This window comes from Periplaneta americana, chromosome 10 (assembly GCF_040183065.1).
Source record: "Periplaneta americana isolate PAMFEO1 chromosome 10, P.americana_PAMFEO1_priV1, whole genome shotgun sequence".
In the NCBI taxonomy this organism is placed as follows: domain Eukaryota; kingdom Metazoa; phylum Arthropoda; class Insecta; order Blattodea; family Blattidae; genus Periplaneta; species Periplaneta americana.
In genome coordinates, this window is record NC_091126.1 from 168,885,030 (window position 1) to 168,906,171 (window position 21,142).

At 35.0% G+C, this 21,142-nt stretch overlaps 1 protein-coding gene across 1 annotated transcript in view; it reads right to left on the bottom strand.

Annotated features, from left to right (window-relative positions):
- The window catches only part of LOC138707765 (cytosolic carboxypeptidase 6), a 1,502,040-nt gene that overhangs the window by 1,080,675 nt on the left and 400,223 nt on the right, over positions 1-21,142 (bottom strand). The window contains exon 4 of the mRNA XM_069837635.1: positions 6,158-6,252. Within this exon, the coding sequence (XP_069693736.1) occupies positions 6,158-6,252 (95 nt within the window). The remainder of the gene's footprint in view (positions 1-6,157; positions 6,253-21,142) is intronic.

The window sequence follows — 21,142 nt, forward strand, 5'->3', positions numbered from 1 at the left end:
AAAATCGTTTCATTTTTATAAGTTCCCCTTACCTTTGTGGAAGTAACGTTGTTTGTTTTGTTGTAGGTGGTGTGTTGCTGAGACACAAATTTGGTGAGTACTCTCAAACAAAACACAATTTTTTCATTCACAATTATGTTGGTATAAGATGTCATATTGTGAATTTCTGAGTTATTGAAAATGAAACATCTTGGATGACTACATGATCTAAAAGCTGGAAAGACATAAATTCTTGTTACACTGCTTTGACTTTCCGTCTGTCATGTTCATACGAAATGGAATAAAATTATTCATAATCATGGAAACAGCATTTTGTAAACAAAATTTATCTTTTTCTATCACAATCTTAATAATAAGACCATATATAACTCAAATTAGTATTAGTTACTAGTTAAGTGTCCACAGTAATACCCAAAAATAAGTACAGTTGAGTTTAATGTTACTGTGGAGAATATGTGTTTCAAATATATAAAATATTGCAGTGACTAAATAAGTAATAATATTCGAAAATTTGGTTTTATTCCCATCAAATTCAGTTTTCATTATTTTATAATTACTTGGGCATCTACAAGAAGTCATAATTGAGGCATTGAAAATATGAGTCGCTATCGGTAGTATTACGTCTATGATTTTGTTTAATAACGAAATGTTGACGTGGTCTGGTTCTTCTGCTTTAGTTGTGATTCGTTTCAAGGATTTCTTTACGTCAGATTGCGTAATGTACGAAAAGTGAAAATTTTCCCTTGAGGTCCGTAGGTTTAAGAGCTCAGCGATTGTCTGTTGTTTGTCAGTGGGGCTAAGGATTGTAGTGTGTGTTTTCGTAAAGTGCTCATCGAGACGTTCCCGTAGGATTGAGTTGCCATCTACCTGGCTCTTTGTCTTAATCCCATTCTCTGCAAATGCCTCCATACCGTACAGGCAGTGGCGGTTCCTCGGGGGAGGGAAGGGAGGAACGTCCTCCTCACATTTTCTTCTTTTGAAAGTAAATACCAAATAAAATATATGCCTTGAAATTCGAGGAAGATTCCATAATTTTTAAGTTCACAGCTATAAAAAAACTCGGTTGATCGAGTTTTAAACGACGCGCGCTCATGTGCTGTAGAAAACTGTGAGAAAGATGCGAGATTGTCTGTGTGGAGGAAAGGCACTCCATTCCTCCTTTACTGCAGTTAACACACACAGACAACAGCGCACTAGCGGCCAGAGAAAGAAGCAGAGTTTTAAAGCAAGTAAATGAACGGAGAGGGAGGAGATCCTCCTCTGAATCAGTCATGGGCGGGAAATAGAAACCGACTGGTCATGCAGCAAGCTCGCTACTGCTGCCATCTAACGATGCTGCATTCAACCGGACTATAACACATCTAGGAGGAGACACAACAAAAACAGTTTTAACGCAACGCTATGAAAGACACCATGTAAACTTTTTATTTTAATTATAAATCAAAAATATTATTCATTGCACTTTATATAGGCTACTATTCATGGTTTGAAACTTTCGTGGATATTTGAAAGTTAAAGTCGGGTTTGTGTAAAACAAAGAGGAAGTAGTTCTACGTTGTTGGCCCATGAAATTCACTTCTATTCATTGTTTACTAGACAGGGCAACAGTCAAGTTGTCAGTTTTGTACAAATATATTGGAAACTGAAAGTAGGTACTCCAAACTACATCATTTTTAACATAAAAAATTAATCGGCCACCGGCAGCTTTGAATAATAATGATAGTATGACTTTACAAGAACTGACATTCTTCAAAAGCATGTGATACTGAACTTGTAAAATGTATGTGTGGCAACGCAGACCACGTGGGTGGGTGCAGTGTTCTCGCTTTCCTCAGATTATTTCCTTTCCCATTTCCATTTCCGTAAAACGGTTCCGGTTACGAGTTAGTAGCTAGCCTCTTTCAACACGTGTTGTGCTGTAGTGTGCTCGAAAAATGCTACGAGGTTGTGAATTTCCTTGTAATTGTTAATTTGCGCAATTATTCAACAATGAATGGAAGTGAAAACATAATATATTTTGGACAATTTAGGAAACTCAGTTTACAAGAACAGATTATTTCTATACAGAAGGGAAGGCCAACCCCAACACTACTTGGTCTTACATGTATGCGTGTAGGCTAATTTGTAGCATGTTTCTCTCAAGAAGGTGTCATTTTGCGCTGTTAACTTCTTTCCTCCTCTTAAGAAATATGCAGGAGCCGCCACTGCGTACAGGGGCTGGTTCCGGGTTCAATAAGACTATGCGTGTAGGATTTTAGCATTCCTAACAGTTCGGCTAGTTCTGTTTTTCAGTTGCTTGTACCTGTTAAAATTAGTTTCGTTTTTGTTTCGTCTATATTTTCGTCCACAGTTCGTAACTTCCATATTGCGTCCCAGGGTATATGTCAGTGATGTCAAAGCAAGCGCATTTTTCTGACCTTGACGTCGTGCGCGGGCATCAAACGCTAGGTATGGAAGGAGGAAGGGTTGTGTATCTGAATAAGCAGCCTGTTAGATTAAGAAAACAGTGGTGCACAAACTTCAAAAGGAACATGAAATATTATGTCGTTATTTTTATATGGCTTCTTTCTGATTGATATATTATCTACATTGTCTGTAAAACAAATGTACTAACACCAATTTCTTAACATTGTAGTTGTGTTTTAAACGTTAATAACATAATAAAGAGTTAGGAAGGAATATTGATATAAATTCCATAGTATACTGTACTAAGTGAATGACACACATCATTAAGAAAGAAAGTGATATCAAATCAACATCAAAAAAGAGAGAGATAGAGAGATTGATTATGACATAAGTTAGTATTGATATTTATGGTATTTTTAGCCTTACAAAAGTAATCAATGAACTAATAAAACAATATTATAACTTAGTACAAGGCAAAGTTACCTAGGTACTATATTTAAGTGTAACTAATATTGCATATCAAATATCGCATTATGCTTTTAAGGTGACATTGGTGACCAACTTCCTATGATCAGAATATTAAACTATTTTCTCGAAACCTTCTGAAGCTATAGAGCTGACATTTTTACAACACATGGGCACATATCTTTTGCTTATGATGTAACAGTAGTTGCTTTAATTCATTTCCTTACAAACATTTGCCATGCGAATAATTTCAAAATTTTTAATACGCTATCTTCAGTAATACTTATTTACGGTAGATTTCATTGTTTCAGTACCTGTAAGGCTACTAAATGAATAGGCCTATGTCTGAAAATTTCATTTTACTATAAAAGAAGTTGAGAAACTATTCCTTTTGAATAAAAAAACAAACTTGTGAAAAATGAGCATTAAAATTAAAACTTATATTCTCATAATACGCTTAGACTATACTCGTCAGACAAATCTAAAAATTATCATGGATACAGTTTTAATAAATTCTCCTCCCTTTATCCATTGAATCAGTGCTGGCCATCCCTGTATATAGCTCAACCAACCGGAATATCGTCGTCTTTGTTCCTGCAATAACTCCTATGTGCAAAATATGAAATTTTTCAGTAGGACGGAAAAACACATTTATTCTTCTATGGTAGTAGTGCACAGGAGATTGTGAATTCTTACATTTTCGGTTGTCTTCAGCCCGTACAGTCTGGATAATCGGGACTGTATTCTTTTCCATTAAGTAGTTTAAGAATATTGAGATCTAGAATAATTTTCTCGTGCATCAACAGTTAGAATGTATATTTGATTGAGTATTTATTGCACCTTTCTGTGTGAGAAATTCTTAGTCTCTAGTGTTCTTACGAAGTTATCCTGTAACATCGTACTACTTGCGGTGATAATCTAGGTGGGAGGTGTTCAGTGAGAGTTCTTTTAACCCTTTGCAGCTCAAATGAAAATTTTGTGTTTTCATATCATAGATCATAACAAAGCTTTGATGGTTCTCTTCTTTTTTTTCAAAATTTTAACTCTGCACACAATTTTAAACACAGATTGCACCTCTACCTCAAGGTGTGGTTGCATGATGGAACATCTGTGCTATAATTGTAGAGAAAGAAAGAAAACTGTGATTCTTCTGAAAAACCATTATTTACGCTGCAAAAGGTTAAGAGATGAATCATTAGCATAGTATGAATGAGAAAATCATCTGCCAGTTTGTCGCTTGCGCCTTTATTTAGGAGAGACTCTGCTAATTCCGCAATATTAAGAAGAAAATCTATCATATTTTTATCAAAATGATTATTAAAAATTTTATCAAGATATGTAGACATGGACGAAACCTTTAATTACCAAATGAGACTAAGAGACCTATTAAAATGCAAACATATTTAGTTATACATACATTACAGTTGAAAAAGAACAACTCGGATAATTCCGCAATAGTGCGGATAAATCCGCAATAGGACTTCGATATTTCCGCAGTCGTAAATAATTATGAAATACATTATAAAAGTAACATAAAAGGAAGAATTTATATGTAACAATGCTCACTTTCTTCACAGCTGTGTAGCAAAACACGAAAAACAGCCAACTTTCGATGTTTCACTGTATTGCCGACAGAGGTGTCGACCAATATCCTCTACTTTTTTTCTATAGCACTGCAGAGGACATGCCTCCTGTTGACAGCCTCTCAAAACTTACGTTCACGCTATTGTAAAGCCGCAGTAAAATCATATATGCACTACTGCGGAATTACCCGTACTGCGGTATTAGCCGAGTCTCCCCTACCGGAAATAATTATTTTACGCAATCATTATGATCTCATATTCTCTTAAACAAATTTAGAAAATCACATTTTGATAGAGTTCTCAGTTCCAACAAATATTTTTTGCATAATGTTTCTCTTAAATTTACAGTTTTAGATCATTTTGATATTGTAATTAATAATGCATCGCTTTAAATACGGAAGTTTGGCAACTCTGTTACTGAAATGTAGATGCGCTCTTCACCCTATGATGTGAATATCGCAGAACGTAGGTCGTAGTACGTAAAGTGTTTTGCAGAGCACTGTGTGCAGCAAGCTGTGTTTGTTTATATCGTTTTCGTCACTAATGCGAATAGGAGATGTGATTGTACAAATCGTAAAATTAAAACGAACGAGTAGAAAACTATATGTACGTACTTGATAAACATAAGGTATACAGGGACATCATTTTATTTTTACTAACATTTTTAATATTAACCTCTCTATACCTTTAGAGAACCGGAAACACCGCTTGCTCCCCCCTCCAAGACTGGAGTTCGAAGATACTGGCGTAAAACACAAATCACTCTACTAGGTATAGGAAGGAAGAAAAGTAGTTCATCCATTTACGTAAACTAGGAAATATCGCGAATTTGAGTTTGATAATTTTCATTAGGTTTTTCTTTAATCAAAGTACAGTACTGTATTAAGAATAAGTGTTTTTACTCACGAAGTGAGTTATCCATGCGAACGTATTCATTATGCAGTGTATACTGTCTACAGCACATTAGCATACAATATAGACAAAGAAGTTAAATTGAAAAATAATCATAATATGAACATTTAAACACAATTTTGAAAATGGTGGCCGTTCATTTCGATACAGGCTTCAGTTCTCTTGTGCATATTATCGCACTACAGACTATTGCATCTAATTCCAATTGCCAGTTTCGTCCTTCGTACTAGTAACTCATGTTGAAATAATTCTGTACCTACTCTACGTACTGTAAATTCAATCTTCACTTCTGCCCGACCCGAAAATATAAAATTACTCAGACATGCTATCTACTGTCCGTCCAAGTGGTTATACCGCAGGATTGTAGAAAGGGAGAAAATCACGTGACAGTTAATTACTTAACGAGGCCCTTTTATTTAAGTTAAATTAAACAGCTGTATAATATTACGTAAAGTTCCAATTCCTAAGAGAAATTAATGTTTTCAGAAAAGAGCTAAGACAGCCCAGCTATTACAGAGGGGCGAGCAGAAGCAGGTGGGGGAAATCGGGATGCGACGTAGGCAAGCGGACAGTACCTGTGCGAAAATATGATTCAATATTGAAAGCTCTTTCGTCACTGGAAAACGCGAACATATTTCTGGAACGTACTAGTACTGCTTACTATCTGCGGTCTTGGTTCTGTGTGGAGTTGGAGCTTCCTTAGTAGAAGGGGTGGGAGTGAAGTACATTCAAAAACTCAGGTACAATAGAAATTGAAGTAAAAATAAAATGGTGTCCCTGTATTTACTCACCATTTCGGCCTACTCGTCGATTTTACAAGAGGTGTCATTCCGTCTCTGAACAAATTCTTGTTCTTGCTGAAGTTTACGATATTGAAGATTACTCTCTGAAACAGAAACGGATAAAATCTATATTTTATTATTGTCATTGTGAGTATTATAATAATAATAATAATTATTATTATTATTATTATTAAAGTACACAAGAAAAGCAAAAGAATGGTGTGAAACAATAGAATTCCGACATATTTACACAAAATACATAATTATTAAGTTCGATAGTTAAGGGGAAAGGATGGTATTTTTTTTTAACTTTTATCATATTTGGTGTAAAATATTAATTTTTTGTATGTAGAGAGCTCAACTCAACCAAAAAAATATTTTGAAAAGAAAAAAAATTATTTGGGGGCCCAAATTTGAAAAAAAAATATACCCAATCCAGGATTGTACTAAAACCGATAAATCTAAACCGTTTTTAAAGATAGATTCAAACTTTTTTTTGCAATGTATTTGCAAAGGCATGTTCTGAAAACTGTCTGTAACAGAATTTTGATATTCGTACCTACGTTTGTAAAATAAACAATTAAAATTTAATAACAATTTTCTGATTTCCTTTCTTGCAAACAAACGGACGTATTTTTAAAATGAAATCAATTAACAAAATTCTGTTACAGAGAAAAGTTTCCTAATAGTCTAAAGAATGTGTGTTCTAAATTTCATGCATGTATCTTTAATAGTTCAGAAATTATATCCATTTTTGCCTGGGAATGTAGCAAAGGAAATGAAGTTTCTGGAAACTGATAAAAGTGGGCGTGTGATTTGAAAATCCATAGCGCATGAAGTTTAAAAATGACGTCTCAACATCCGATAAGGGCACAAATACCCACAAAATGTTACGCAATGCATTCCACACATATCAAAGAGTATTTTTGTTTTGAAAATTTAAGTTACCGGAAACAACAATAAAAGTAGGCGAGTAGTTTAAAAATCCATAACGCAGGAAGTTGGTTAGGCGACTCAACATCCGATAAGGGCACAAATACCCACAAAATGTTATGCTATGCATTCCACACATATTACAGAGTATTTTAAAGAAAAAAATTTTTTTTTTTTTTAATTTACTCATTTTTCGTCAAAAAATATCATCCTCTCCCCTTAAGCTGCTGCTAATTTAACCCTATCAATTAGTCACATGTCAAGTTCTTCTACTGAACTTTTAATTTCTTACCACATCTGTATCATTCGCAATATCGAGGTAGTGGAATTTAACACAAAACTGTACTTCGTCCCATAATGTCTGACAGGACAAGTAAACATTTCCGGCAGAGGAGGAAATAAGTACAGAGGTGTGAAAATTATTAGAATAATCTTAATTTTAAAGGTTTTTTAATAGTTCCTTCACAAATATTCATTGAATTGATGAATATTGGTATATAATATTACTATACTGATGTAGAATATATTTACTACTAACAATGTCGGAAAGCATTGTTGTACATTGGTATTTTTCTTATTTTACAATTGTTATGGGAATTCAGAAATGATTATATTATGTTGGCGGAATTGGAAACATCAAAAATTAATTAAGAAATGCTTTAAACAAAATGTTCTTTGCGTTTACATTGTTGTGAAGGTTCAAATGAACGTATACATCTGTTTTGTGCATATAATTTTTGATGTTTCCAATTCCACCAACATAATATAATAATTTCTGAATTCCCATAACAATTGTAAAATAAGAAAAATACCAATGTACAACAATGCTTTCCGGCATTGTTAGTAGTAAATATATCCTACATCAGTATAGTAATATATACCAATATTCATCAATTCAATTAATATTTGTGAAGGAACTATTAAAAAACATTCAAAATTAAGATTATTCTAATAATTTCCACACATCTGTATATTTGCTATTCAACTAATATCAGAGATCTTATTCCACGCTTCACTTAAAGTTAGGGATCTGAAGCGTTCTACCCCGCCCATTATCATTCTCTGCAATGTAGTAAAGGCGGTTAATTGGAAGATAAGAAGTGACTGATAAATCCCATGGGATGATATACAATACAGTAATATAAATGGAAAGAGTATCTGTATGCATAGAGTGAGGAACAATTGGAATCGGGAAAGATATTAGGATATTAAGGCATGTTTTATATTCTACAAAAGCGCAGACAAAATTCAGAGAATTCACATTATTATTGGGTGTACCTTCACATAGGAGTTTTTGGTTTTTAGAAGATTTAAAACTTCAGTCAGTCTTCTAGAGAGATGGTTAAAGATAGAGGGAGCAAATTTAGATCGAAGTTTGCAAAGCACTAAATTTGTAACATTGAATATTTCACTGCACTCCAGCTACAGACTTAGCCGTGATAATCTGCTTAAAAAGTCGTGCTACATTTGTGTTTAGCAAATGACCGGATTGCGAAGTCGTTTACAGAGTTTGCCCAACTTTAAAATCTGCTAACGAATTCCGATGCGGTCAACAGTAGTACTTCAGAAAATATTCCACGTACAGGAAGTATGCGAAATCCATATATCATTCCCCCTGCATCCTTCAAGTGACAAGCTGAACGTGGTAATACATTTCTCTTGAGCTGGCCCGTCGTTGTGGTTGTACTATCACTTCTTCCGATAGAGTAACTTCCCGATGTACATAAGCATTTCGTGTCTACGTCACACTCGTAACTGTTGTGGAACACATTTTGCAGTCGCATTTATCATGTGATTGATAATAGTATTCCTGTTGGATAGGAATTCCGTCTGTACAGTCAGGAAAGCAAGATGTGATCTATGACCTTGAAAGCGCAGTAAGTTCGCTTTGGCCAATCTTCCCTTACCGCACATTCACAGTCCAAGCTTCAACTAGTGTGTTATATGTACAGGGACATCATTTTATTTTTACTTCAATTTTTATTGTACCTGCGTTTCTGAATGTACTTGACCCCACCCCTTTCCCTAATGTCCTTGCTGACGTCAGTCACACAAACTTACGGCCGCTGTTGCTAGCAGTGAAATAAACCGTACAGAGTGCAGTGTGTTCCAGAAATATGTTGCATTTTCTATAGAAAAAAGTGCTTATATTATTGAAGTTTATTTTCACACAGGTATCGTGTGTAGCATAACTGAATTTATCTGTGTGGACTGAGCACAAGTGAAGATTAGAGTTACCGAAAGTACGTTACCCTAAAATATGGTACCGTACTTAACATCATTATTTAAACAAGAGTTTTGTGTTACTGTTTGTACGTATGAAGGACGATGATGGAAACTGGAATTACAATATAACCGAATGTGAACAGTTTTTTTTTTTTACAATTTCATGATTATATCATTACGGAGTATTTTCGTAGAAATGTCATTAATCTGGTAGATACATTTAGAGCAACAGAGTGTAAAGAAAGGAAGAAAAGTGTATGATGGCCAGCAAAGGTCAGTGTTCTGAAATTTGTGGGGCAAATCATAGATTTATACCAATCGTAATCGAAAGTATTTCAAAAAATGGTTTTATTAACTGTGACAGAAGATGTTGTAGAAAATGCTAGAGAAAGGATGCAGCGAGGTCCTAATAAGTCGGTCAAGAAGTTAGCTGTAGAAATTGGGGTTTCTTACGGAAGTGCTCACAAAATTCTCAGGAATAAATTAGGTTAGTGATATGCTGAATAAAGCAGACATTACATAATGAATATAACCGCCTGAAGAGTTGAGTTTGTGAAAAAAAAAATACTATTCTACTGTTTGTTTATAAAATACTGTAAAAGTAATGATCAAACTGAAAATCGTAATACTGTATTTCCCTGTAACATAAATGGATACACTACTTTTCTCTCCTCCTATAGCTAGTAAAATGATTTGTGTACATATTGTACTAGTACAGCTGGCGCCAGCGTTTTTGGCGTGTGTCCTAGATATATAGTGCCCAGTTTGTGAGCATGTTGCTAGTGTAGCTGAGAATGATACCATTTTCTATACACGTCACATCAGCCATTTGCCAACACAGTTGTCAGACTGACTGCGGCAAATGTAAAACACTCGTACTTAAATTTCCCACTACTTATTTCACACGCCAAAAACGATGACGCGGACTATAACACCAAACTCCTGTAATGGAAGCGGGTAACAGTGTTTCGGAGTATAGCCAGGTTAATGTTAAAAATGTTAGTAAAAATAAAGTGATGTCCCTTTACAAAGTTACTTTTGGAACAGATATTTGTACCTAAAACATTTCCATATTATATTTGTGTATGAAAATTATTATGATAGATGCTCCTATTTAAAAAGCGACCCATTAATTTTCGCATACAAACAATTGAGGCCTTTGCCGGAAGAAAGACGGATAGACCTATACGCCCTACTTCGGGAAAACGGTTTAAAATATATTGAATAATTATAGTAGCGAAATTTTGTTTTGATTGTACTGTACATACCTGCAGGACAGGGCTGTGTGCGTGTATAACATTTTATTGAGGTGCATTTTAAACTCTTAGATTGCATGTATCTCAATTCGCTATATTGACGTATACGCCCTTTTTCCGGCAAAACCCTCAATTATATTTCACGTGAGCTAATCCGAGTTGAAATCAGTCGTATGTATTTAGTAGAAGTAATATTAGTAGTATTTATTTATTTAACCTGGTAGAGATAAGGCCGTCAGGTCTTCTCTGCCTCTCTACCAGGAGATTCCAACTATAATATGAAGAATAAATTTACAATTAGTATTAGATTTACAGTGACAATTACAAATAAAATTACAATATTAAATTTACAATTACAATTACAATTACAATAGAAATCAAAGTACGAAAAGATTACCTCACTAATTAAAGCTGGATAATTTGTCGTAGAAAAACAAAGAATGTTTTATATTTACTGAATTACAAATTAAACCTAGAATAACAAAATTGTATAGTGATGAAATTATCGGATATTGAAATATTTTGTGATAGATTAAGGAAACTATTTACAAGAAATCAATTACTGACCAAGTGCCTAGTTAGTTTGCGTTTGAATTCAATTTTAATTCGACAGTCCCTGATGCTAGCAGGTAGCGAATTCCAGAGTCTTGGCAGGGCTATTGTGAAAGAGGATGAGTATGAGGATGTGCGATGAGATAGTATTGTTATACCTGGTAAGGTTTATCTTGTCTCAGTAGCAATAAAACCAAGTTCTTTCAAATGAGGGTGGAGATTATACGAGGGTTGTAAATTTTCAGGTTTCCTTTCAAAACCTTCTTATTGTACAGGCTACCGGAACTCAATTTCTTGAAAGACAAACTCAGAGACGGAACTACACAGTACGAAGAGAAATATTTTGTTATTTTATTTTGCGCTACAGAATGTATCAACTAGTCCCTTCCGCCACTGGATGGATGGACGGCACCGCTCCACTCCCCCATCCCCATAACAACACAGACGAAGTAAGACATATCTCCTTTCTCTCTATTTTCACAGTGAGACAAGATACATCACACAGCCTTTAGCAGGTAGCGAATTCCAAAGTCTTGGCAGGGCTATTGTGAAAGAGGATGAGTATGAGGATGTGCGATGAGATGGTATTGTTAGGATTGATTTATGACGAGAGCGTGTGTTCAGATGTGTCCAGGAACTAGAAAAAAATGTATATACATAAATAATACAGTTAGACGATAAACCAAAAATAAGTTTTCCGATTTCTTATTTTCAGGAAATGTGTCTGTACTTGAAATCTCAAAATAGATTTTGGAAGGATCTTAGTGTTTTCAGTTTATTGTTCGTGAAATAAGAAAGAAAAAGTTTTACATTATCCTTTATATCAGACGAAAATTGAATAATATGTAAAATGTTTCCTTAAGCTTTTCAGCGAAACTTAAGTCCCGTATCTCAGTTGCACATTTTATCCTTTTTTTCATTTCCGTCACCAAACTAGTGCTTTGCATTTCCGATCTTATTTTGTTCTGTTTGAGAGCTAGCAGATAATCCTCTTGGGCTGAAGCTTACTTTGCATTAGCAGATTAATCGAGATGGCAACTTGCTGCAAGGAGCTCATCTTACTATATTATCCCATTCCCAGTAGAGTTACCGTTGAGACAAAACATCGGTAGTACACAATATTGTACACAACCTATAATGTACTGTATTTGAAAATTAGAGGGTCTTCGTACTCAATGACGTCCCTTGATTTATTAAAAAATTAAAACATTCTAGCGTCCTCTTGTTTACAAAACACAGTCTAATCCCCATTTCAGTTTGGTTGATAGGCCTTTCCCCTCTACTCACACTCTCAACCATCAGTGAAGGGGAAGACGCTTCTGTCCACCTCACAAACGTTCGACTAATTGATTTTCAACATAGTGGAAAATTTTATTATCGAAAGTGTTTACCGGTAATCTATATTTAAAAAGTCTATACTAAGCGTTTATATATCATTTTATTGCTGTTTATATCAACTGGCACATTAAATAGCTACTGAGAGCAGAAGAAAAATGTTTTCTCCACCGCTAGTTGCTACCCTACAGCAAACACAATGGGACAATATTCACTGTGTCACTCCTCCCCGACTTCATAATACAAACTAGCATTCCTTAACTTAATTATTTTTTAGTTGAAAATATTGTAAGAACGACACTGAAATATACTCAAACATATAATCGTCAAACATCTGTGTCACTGTATTTTATATTCAGTAATGTACTTTATTTAATATTTTCTTTTCTTGTGTATACAGTTTGGGGGGTGCAGGTACAGGAAGTAACAGCTACTAGTCTGTCACTGACGGACTCAGGACAAGTAGGAGGGAAAAGAAATGCCTTCGCATCCTCTCAACTTGTGTGAAATGTCGTTTAGTTTCAATTTTAGTATGGAAAGCATCAGAGGTTTTGTAAAATCATTATAATTGTGTGGAACGTTAAAGTGTTTGGTGTTTGTGTAATTTTATGGTTTTGGAAGTTAGTAGGTTATGGTATGCATGAAATAAATTAAAGATCATTATGTATGTTGCAGTATTAACAGAAACGGTAACGGACATTTTTCTTCGCGGAAGGATGCCCACTTAGACGTTACCCATTAAAAATAATATGTGCTCTATTAGGGATACAACGGTACTTAGATTACGTACCGTAACCCAATTTCAAGAATGGAAATACAGTTCTACTGCTTTGGACGTGTCCCAGTTCACAACATATTTTTCACTATGGTTCACTGAAAATGTATCGTGTGTAATCAGTGACTACTTTTTTATATTGAAGAAATCGCAATTACAAATCAAACGAGTGATAGCAGAGTCAGCAACTGTCCTTGATGCCGAGATATTACCGAGAAAACCTGCGAACACGGCTAAATTTAAACGGCGCCCTTATGCCCCTAGCGAGGGAGATAGGCGTCATTGAATGTGATAATAGAAATTACACTGGTACAGTACATGGCCTACTTACTTACAAATGGATTTCAAGGAAACTGAAGGTTCATTGCCGCCGTCATTTAAGCTCGCCATAGGTCCCTATCCTCAGCGAGATTAATGAAGTTCCTACCATCATGTCCCATCTCCCTCAAATCCATTTTAATATTACCCCCCGATCTACGTCTTGGCCTCCCCAAAGGTCTTTTCCTGTTGGGTCTTGCGCTAATAATCTACATGCATTTCTGGATTCTTCCATAAGTGCTACGTGCCCTGCTTGTCTGAAACGTCTGGATTTAATGTTTCTAATATTACGTTAGGTGAAGAATACAATGCGTGCAGTTCTGCGTTGTGTAACTTCATTCTCCTGTAACGTCATCCCTTTTAGCCACAAATATTTTTCTAAACACCTTAGGGTGCTATTCATAGACATTTTGCTACCCCGCGCTACGATCGTGCTAAACTAGTCCCGGCTATTGACTGGTTACTTGTACAGGATTCATATCATATCATATATAATATCATATCATATATCATAACACATCATATCATATCATATCATATCATATCATATCATATCATATCATATATAATATCATATATCATATCATATATATTTTTTTATTTTAGTAGGTTATTTTACGACGCTTTATCAACAGCTTAGGTTACTTAGCGTCTGAATGAGATGAAGGTGATAATGCCGGTGAAATGAGTCCGGGGTCCAGCACCGAAAGTTACCCAGCATTTGCTCTTTTCGGGTTGAGGGAAAACCCCGGAAAAAACCTCAACCAGGTAACTTGTCCCGACCAGGAATCGAACCCAGGCCACCTGATTTCGCGGCCTGACGTGCTAACCGTTACTCCACAGGTTGTGGACTCATATCATATATATCATATCATATCATATCATATATTTCATATCATATATATCATATCATATATCATATCATATCATATATATCATATCATATATATCATATATAATATCATATATAATATATCATATCATATCATATCATATCATATCATGTCGCTAACACTGGTTTATGAACACGAAAAGCGTTAGTTCGCTGATCATCCACCGGAAGCCTGCACTAAGAATGTCTATGAATACGGCCGCTATTGTCGAACACCACTGCCACCGGGTGCTTGCCCACTTGCAGTGTAAATAAATACATACATACATACATTAACTTGTGTTTCACTCTAAGCGAGGATCCAAGTTTCACTACTATACTGTACATGGCCTAACTGGTAACAATACTATCATTAGTCTGTGACTCTTACAATTAGCATTTGACTTTCTGTCATTTTTGTCTCATTACGAATCCCGGAATGGGTGCCCATGCTCGATGCGGGGAAGGTCCCATTCTACATGAAAGAAATGGAAATACGAATGCAAATATAATAAGATAAGTAAATTTCTACAAATGTAGAATCACAACAGATATAAATGCCAAATGTATGAGGGTGATTCACAAGGTGAGGTAACAAGAGCTCTCACGCGTGACATATTCCCGTCTTTTGTCCGAATTTTCTGCGAGGGCCGTAGTAGCAGACCACAACTTTATCAAGCAGTCATTAGATGGCCCATAAGTTACGTCAGACACTCACAATCTGAGTTGTAATGGTCGCGCTCACGGAAACACGGTAAAACGTGAAAGTGCATAGTGTGATTTGGTTTTTCCGTCTGAAGGGTACCTCACCACCAGAAAATCGTCGTCAGCTTGTTGAGGTGTACGGTGCGAAACAGCATTTCCTGTTGGAGGTACTGAACCCCTCTACCTACAGCCCCTACTTGGTAGCCAGTGATTTTCATCTCCTCGGACCGTTGAAGAAACACCTGGGTTGTAAGACATTCAACAACGGTACTGCCGTTCAGCAAGCCGTGATGACGTGGTTGCAGGGACTTGACGCAGGTTTCTTTCATTCCTTGGTCTACCGGAACCTTTGGAACGATTGTTTGGACAGTCGTGGTGACTATGTTGGAAAGTAATGCGCACCAGTGCCCTACTACTGTGAATCAGTATATCTGACTGTGAAATAAGTTTGTCCAGGAGAGCTCTTGTTTCCTTACTTTTTGAAGTACCCTCACATGATCCGAAAAAACCTACTTTATTTATAAACTTTTTGGAAAAAGTATACATAGGTAATTGATTATAAATTTATGCAAGATGGCTGCATGTGCATTATAATTCTTTTTAATATTGTTTTATAAATATCAAAACGAAATTTGAAAACCAAAATTATATGAAAAAAATGGATCTACAGAAAGCAATTATGGCATCAGATATATATTGCTCAGGAACGAGAACACACTATTGCAAATCACATTTCGAAACTAGCATATTTTGTACTCTCGCCTATATCATCATGAGATGTTGAGAAAACTTTCTACTAATGTAGACCTAAATTCTGTCTACAAGAAAATCATACACAGTTGCCTTCATACATACACAAAATTGTCCATTTTAGCATCTTCGTTCATTAAACACTACGTCCAAATAAATTTCACAAAATTAGGGATCTACCAAAACAAGAATCTACATTTAGTGGGGGCTATGGACACACCGCAGTACAACAGTTGATGCAATGAACGTTAAGCGTCTTCATTTTGCTGCGAAAAGTTATTTATTTAATATCCTCAAGTACTCTATTTTTTGTACGGCGAGTCAAGATTCAGGAGGAAAATGAGTAAATATAATAATAATAATAATAATAATAATATTATTATTATTATTATTATTATTATTATTATTATTATTATTATTATTATTATTACATTGATATCTTTGTTGCTGTTGATATTTATATTTGCTACATATTTCTATAGTGGTTGAGTGGAAGAGAAGACCTTATGGCCTTAACACTGCCAGTAAAAATATATCAAATAAATGAGCAAATAATTCAAATTGTAGGAAAGGTTACCGTATTATATCTTACCTCTAGAATGCATTGTAAACAGTCTGAGGTGTAGTTTTTCAGTCATGAATAGAACGTCAACTGCAGCACAAAAAAGTTACAAGTGTTCCCTGATAGTACCTATGCCACGCGTCAAACATAACGTCACGTTAATATAGTCCATGAACAACTAACCATATCAAGTACGCCTTGGACAAGAATGCGTCCCCTACTCATAATATCATTATGTTTCAAATTACATTTGAAAATATTGTATCTCTGGAACGATGACGTATTTAAGAAAAAAGTTACGTAATAATATTTTATTTTCCAAATAGCCACATTTTTCACCATCATGCGTAGCATTCCCCAGAAACTTTTTCAATCACCTGTATAATCGGAAAGTATGTAATTTTTGTGACACAGTTTATAATACAGAGCGTTCATTTCAAAACTTTTCAGTCTAAATTTCTATAATTTAAATTCAATTTAATTAAATGAAAAAAAAAAACACGTCGATTCAGATATTGAGGGGTGAAGTTTAAAACCAGTCTTAACTGCATTTTAGTTATCACACCCTCACCCCCAACCACCCCACTTCGAAATTTTAAATGACACCCCTATCTTGAGATACTTAAATTTGAAAGATATTCAGTTGTTCATACACCTCATTCATTTCTTTTTGCATCTTTTGTTTTCTATCATCGCCTGGCAGCCGGGATTTTTGTTATTGTTGATTAGACCTGAAGAGAATAAAGCTACAAAAACTATTGAGCATTTCAAGTAATTGTTGTGTTTGTGTATTCAAGAGAGAACAGAAATCATCCTTATTGATTAAATTTAGGAAATTATACAAAATAAACTGTGTTTTTATCCTACAATCAACTGACAGTAATAAAAATACAGGTTCCCAGGCGACGATAGAAAACAAAAGATGCGAAAACAAATGAATGAGGTATATAAACAATTGAACACTCTTTCAAATTTGAGTATCACTAGATAGGGGTGACATCTGAAATTAAGCTGTGGGTGAGAGGATGAAACATAAAATGCAATTAAGATTGGTTTTAAACTGCCCCCTCAATATACAGGGACATCATTTTATTTTTACTTCAAATTTTATTGTACCTGAGTTTTTGAATGTACTTCACTCCCACCCCTTCTACAACTACCATCCACATAGAACCAAGACCGCAGTACTGAGTTAGTGATTATAGTACGTTTCAGAAGTATGTTCGCGTTTTCCAGTGACGAAAACGTCCAATATTCAATCATATTTTCGCACGTGTACAGTACTGTCGTCCGTTTGCCTATGTCGCATCCCGATTTCCCCCACCTGATTCTGCTCGCTCCACTGTAAAGACTAGTGGCTGGACTTTCTTAGCTCTTTTCTGAAAACATTAATTTATGTTAGGAACTAATCGGACGTCTACGTAATATTATGCAACTGTTTAAAACAACTTAAATAAAAGGGCCTCGTTAAGTAATTAACTATCACGTAATTCCCACCCCCCTTTCTACGATCCTGCGACATAACCACTTGGACGGACAGTACAAAGCATGTCTGAATATTTTATCTGTGCGGGTCGGGCAGAAGTGAAGACTGAATTTACAGTACGTAAGGTACTCTTTTGTGGAGTAGGTACAGAATTATTTCGACATGAGTTACTAAGTATGTAGGACGAAACTGGTAATTGGAATTACGTACAATAGCCTATAGTGCGATAATAGGCACAATAGAACTGAAGCCTGTATCGAAATGAACGGCCACCATTTTCAAAAATGCGTTTAAATATCCATATTATGATTATTTTTCATTTTAACTTCATTCTCTATATCGTACGCTAATGTGCTGTAGACAGTATAATATATACTGCATAATGAATACGTTCGCATGGATAACTCAGTTCGTGAGTAAAAACACTTATTGTTAATACTGTAGGCCTACTGTATTTTCATTAAACAAAACCTAATGCAAATTATCACACTCAAAATCGCGATATTTCCTACTTTACGTAAATGGATGAACTACTTTTCTTTCCTCCTGTACCTAGTAAAGTAATTTGTTTGTATTTTACGCCAGTATCATCGAACTCCAGTCGTGGAAGGGGGTAGCAAACGGTGTTTCCGGGTCTCAATCATTAATCCAAACGTATAGCCAGGTTACTTTTAAAATGTTAGTGAAAATAAAATGATGTCCCTGTATAAATTGCCGCGTTCTTTGTTTAATTAAATTCAATTTAAATTTTATAGTTATTTAGACTGGGATGTTTCGAAATGAACGCTCTGTAACCTATAATGCAAAAATGTGAGCGGAACTTAGTTAAAGAATTGCATGGACACATGTAGCAATGACTTTGCGAATGTGAAGCGGCTTCCTGGTGGAATATAACACTACCTTTTTAACGTCAAATAGGGGTGTCGCAAGAGTACAAAGTTTTCTTTTTACGGTTAGATAAACTCGTGGTATGTGTTTAAGCGTTCAGAATTGTTGGTGCGAGTTTTACCTCACAGTTCTACATGTTTCGGCCGCCAGATATTCAACTCCAGTTGTAGCTCGGGAGTTTTAGCGCAAGAACGATACACAGTGCGTCAATTCCAGTAATCCTTATCAATAGCGGTAATCCGTTACATTTTCACTTAAGAGCAATTTAATGTTATTCATTGACCCTGTGTCGACGGATTTTCGACAGCCACAGCTTTGTGCCGATACTTTGCACTCGCTGATGGTTGGTGACCCAGAAGCTTATTGCCGATGTTTACAAGGATATCTACTATTAGATCTCCGCTAATGCTTCTCCGTAAAAATAAAAAATAAATCCATTTAGTTACAAATATAAGGATGGTAACCATTATAATGTTGACAATAAATATAATGATCATGTGTGATTATGGTTGCGAAATTTCTGCTGTCAGTTCTTTGAAATTGTGGCTTTGCATTTGCGTGGGTTCGTTCGTTCATTCATTCATTCATTCATTCATTCATTCATTCATTCATTCATTCATTCATTCATTCATTCATTCATTCATTCATTATATTCCATAGATCTTACATGAGCAACGAAGCTTTAAGATGTAGAACAAGTCAAAATTTTACAATATTACAATTACATTTTTACAAATTTTTACAATATTTTACAATTTTAACAATTTTACAATGTAGTAATTTTCTACAATGATGAGGTGAGTTCCGAGGATTCGCCAAAAGATTACCCGGCATTTGCCGTTTGGTTGGGGAAAACCTCGGAAAAACCCAACCAGGTAATCAAATCAAAGGAGGAAATGAAGTGATGCCGAGGACTCGCTATAGACCATCCGGCTTCAGTCCCACGGCTGGGGAAAACCTCGGAAGAAACCATTCATTGAGACCAAAGTGGGATCCAACACAAGCCCGAACGCAGCTCCGGATCAGCAGCCCAGCGAGTCGGCCTACTGAGCTACATCGATGGCTCTACTGAAAATATACAATACATAGCCAATCAGATTATTAAATTTACAGACGCAAACGATCATTCATCAGTTGACCTATATGTATAATACAAAGCAAGTAAGTTAATTAAATTTAAGGCATAAACAATTCAATCAGTTGTGATATACAGAAATTGATAATACATATCATGAAACTACTTCAATTTACAAACACAAACAATTTATCAGTAGCGCTATACAGATTACTATTCAATTTAAAGCATATACAATTCATCGGCCAAAACTATACAAACATATATAATACAAAGTAAGCAGATTAATTCAATTTACAAGCATACTTTTATTAAGATATACAAATTTGTACAATTGATATCAAGTAGATTAATACAATTTATAATCATAAACAATTCATCAGTTGAGCTATACAGACTACTATACAATTTACAGCATATACAATTCATCAATTGAGCTATACAGACTAATATTCATTTTAAAAGCATATGCAATTCATCAGCCAAACTATGCAAAATTATACAATCAAATTAGTTCAATTTACAAACTTATTTTCGTTAAGCTATACACAACAGTACAATTCATATGAAGTAGATTAATGCAGTTTATAAGGTTAAAACTTCATCAGTTGACCTATACAGTATACTATTCAAATTACAGCACATACAATTCATCAGTTATGCTAAACAACAGATGAAGTCAATATAAAAATATATTTTAGTTGGGCTATATAAAATTGTACATATAATTTTAACTAGAATAATTCAATTCACAAGCATAAACAATTCATCAGTTGTGTAGAAGGTTTGAATCCCAGTTATACTGGTTTCTTTTCTTCCTTCAAATTTTCCTCAGCAGTATGACAAGAGACACGTAATGTATGGTTAATTACGAATCTTCGAAATCATCTCTCCAAATTGACATAACACTGTCACCAATACAACAGACACGGGGAACCTTAAAATAAGCGATAACATTATTATTATTGTTATTCTTCTTCTTCTTCTTCTTCTTCTTATTATTATTATTATCATTATTATTATTATATCTTAAATCTGATTAGAGTAATATATAGCTAATTGGCGATGTATCCAATGGAGGAGGAAAGAAGCTGACCACTCTACCTTATTACCTCCTGGCCTACTTGATTCATAAGTAGTGCCATATTGGTATCACTTCTCAGGTTCAGATCTATCTTCGGGCAGTTGACTAAACATCTTGTTATTCATCATCTTTTACGGTATCCACCTCGCGACAATGGAATTCCTTCGCAGAGTATTAG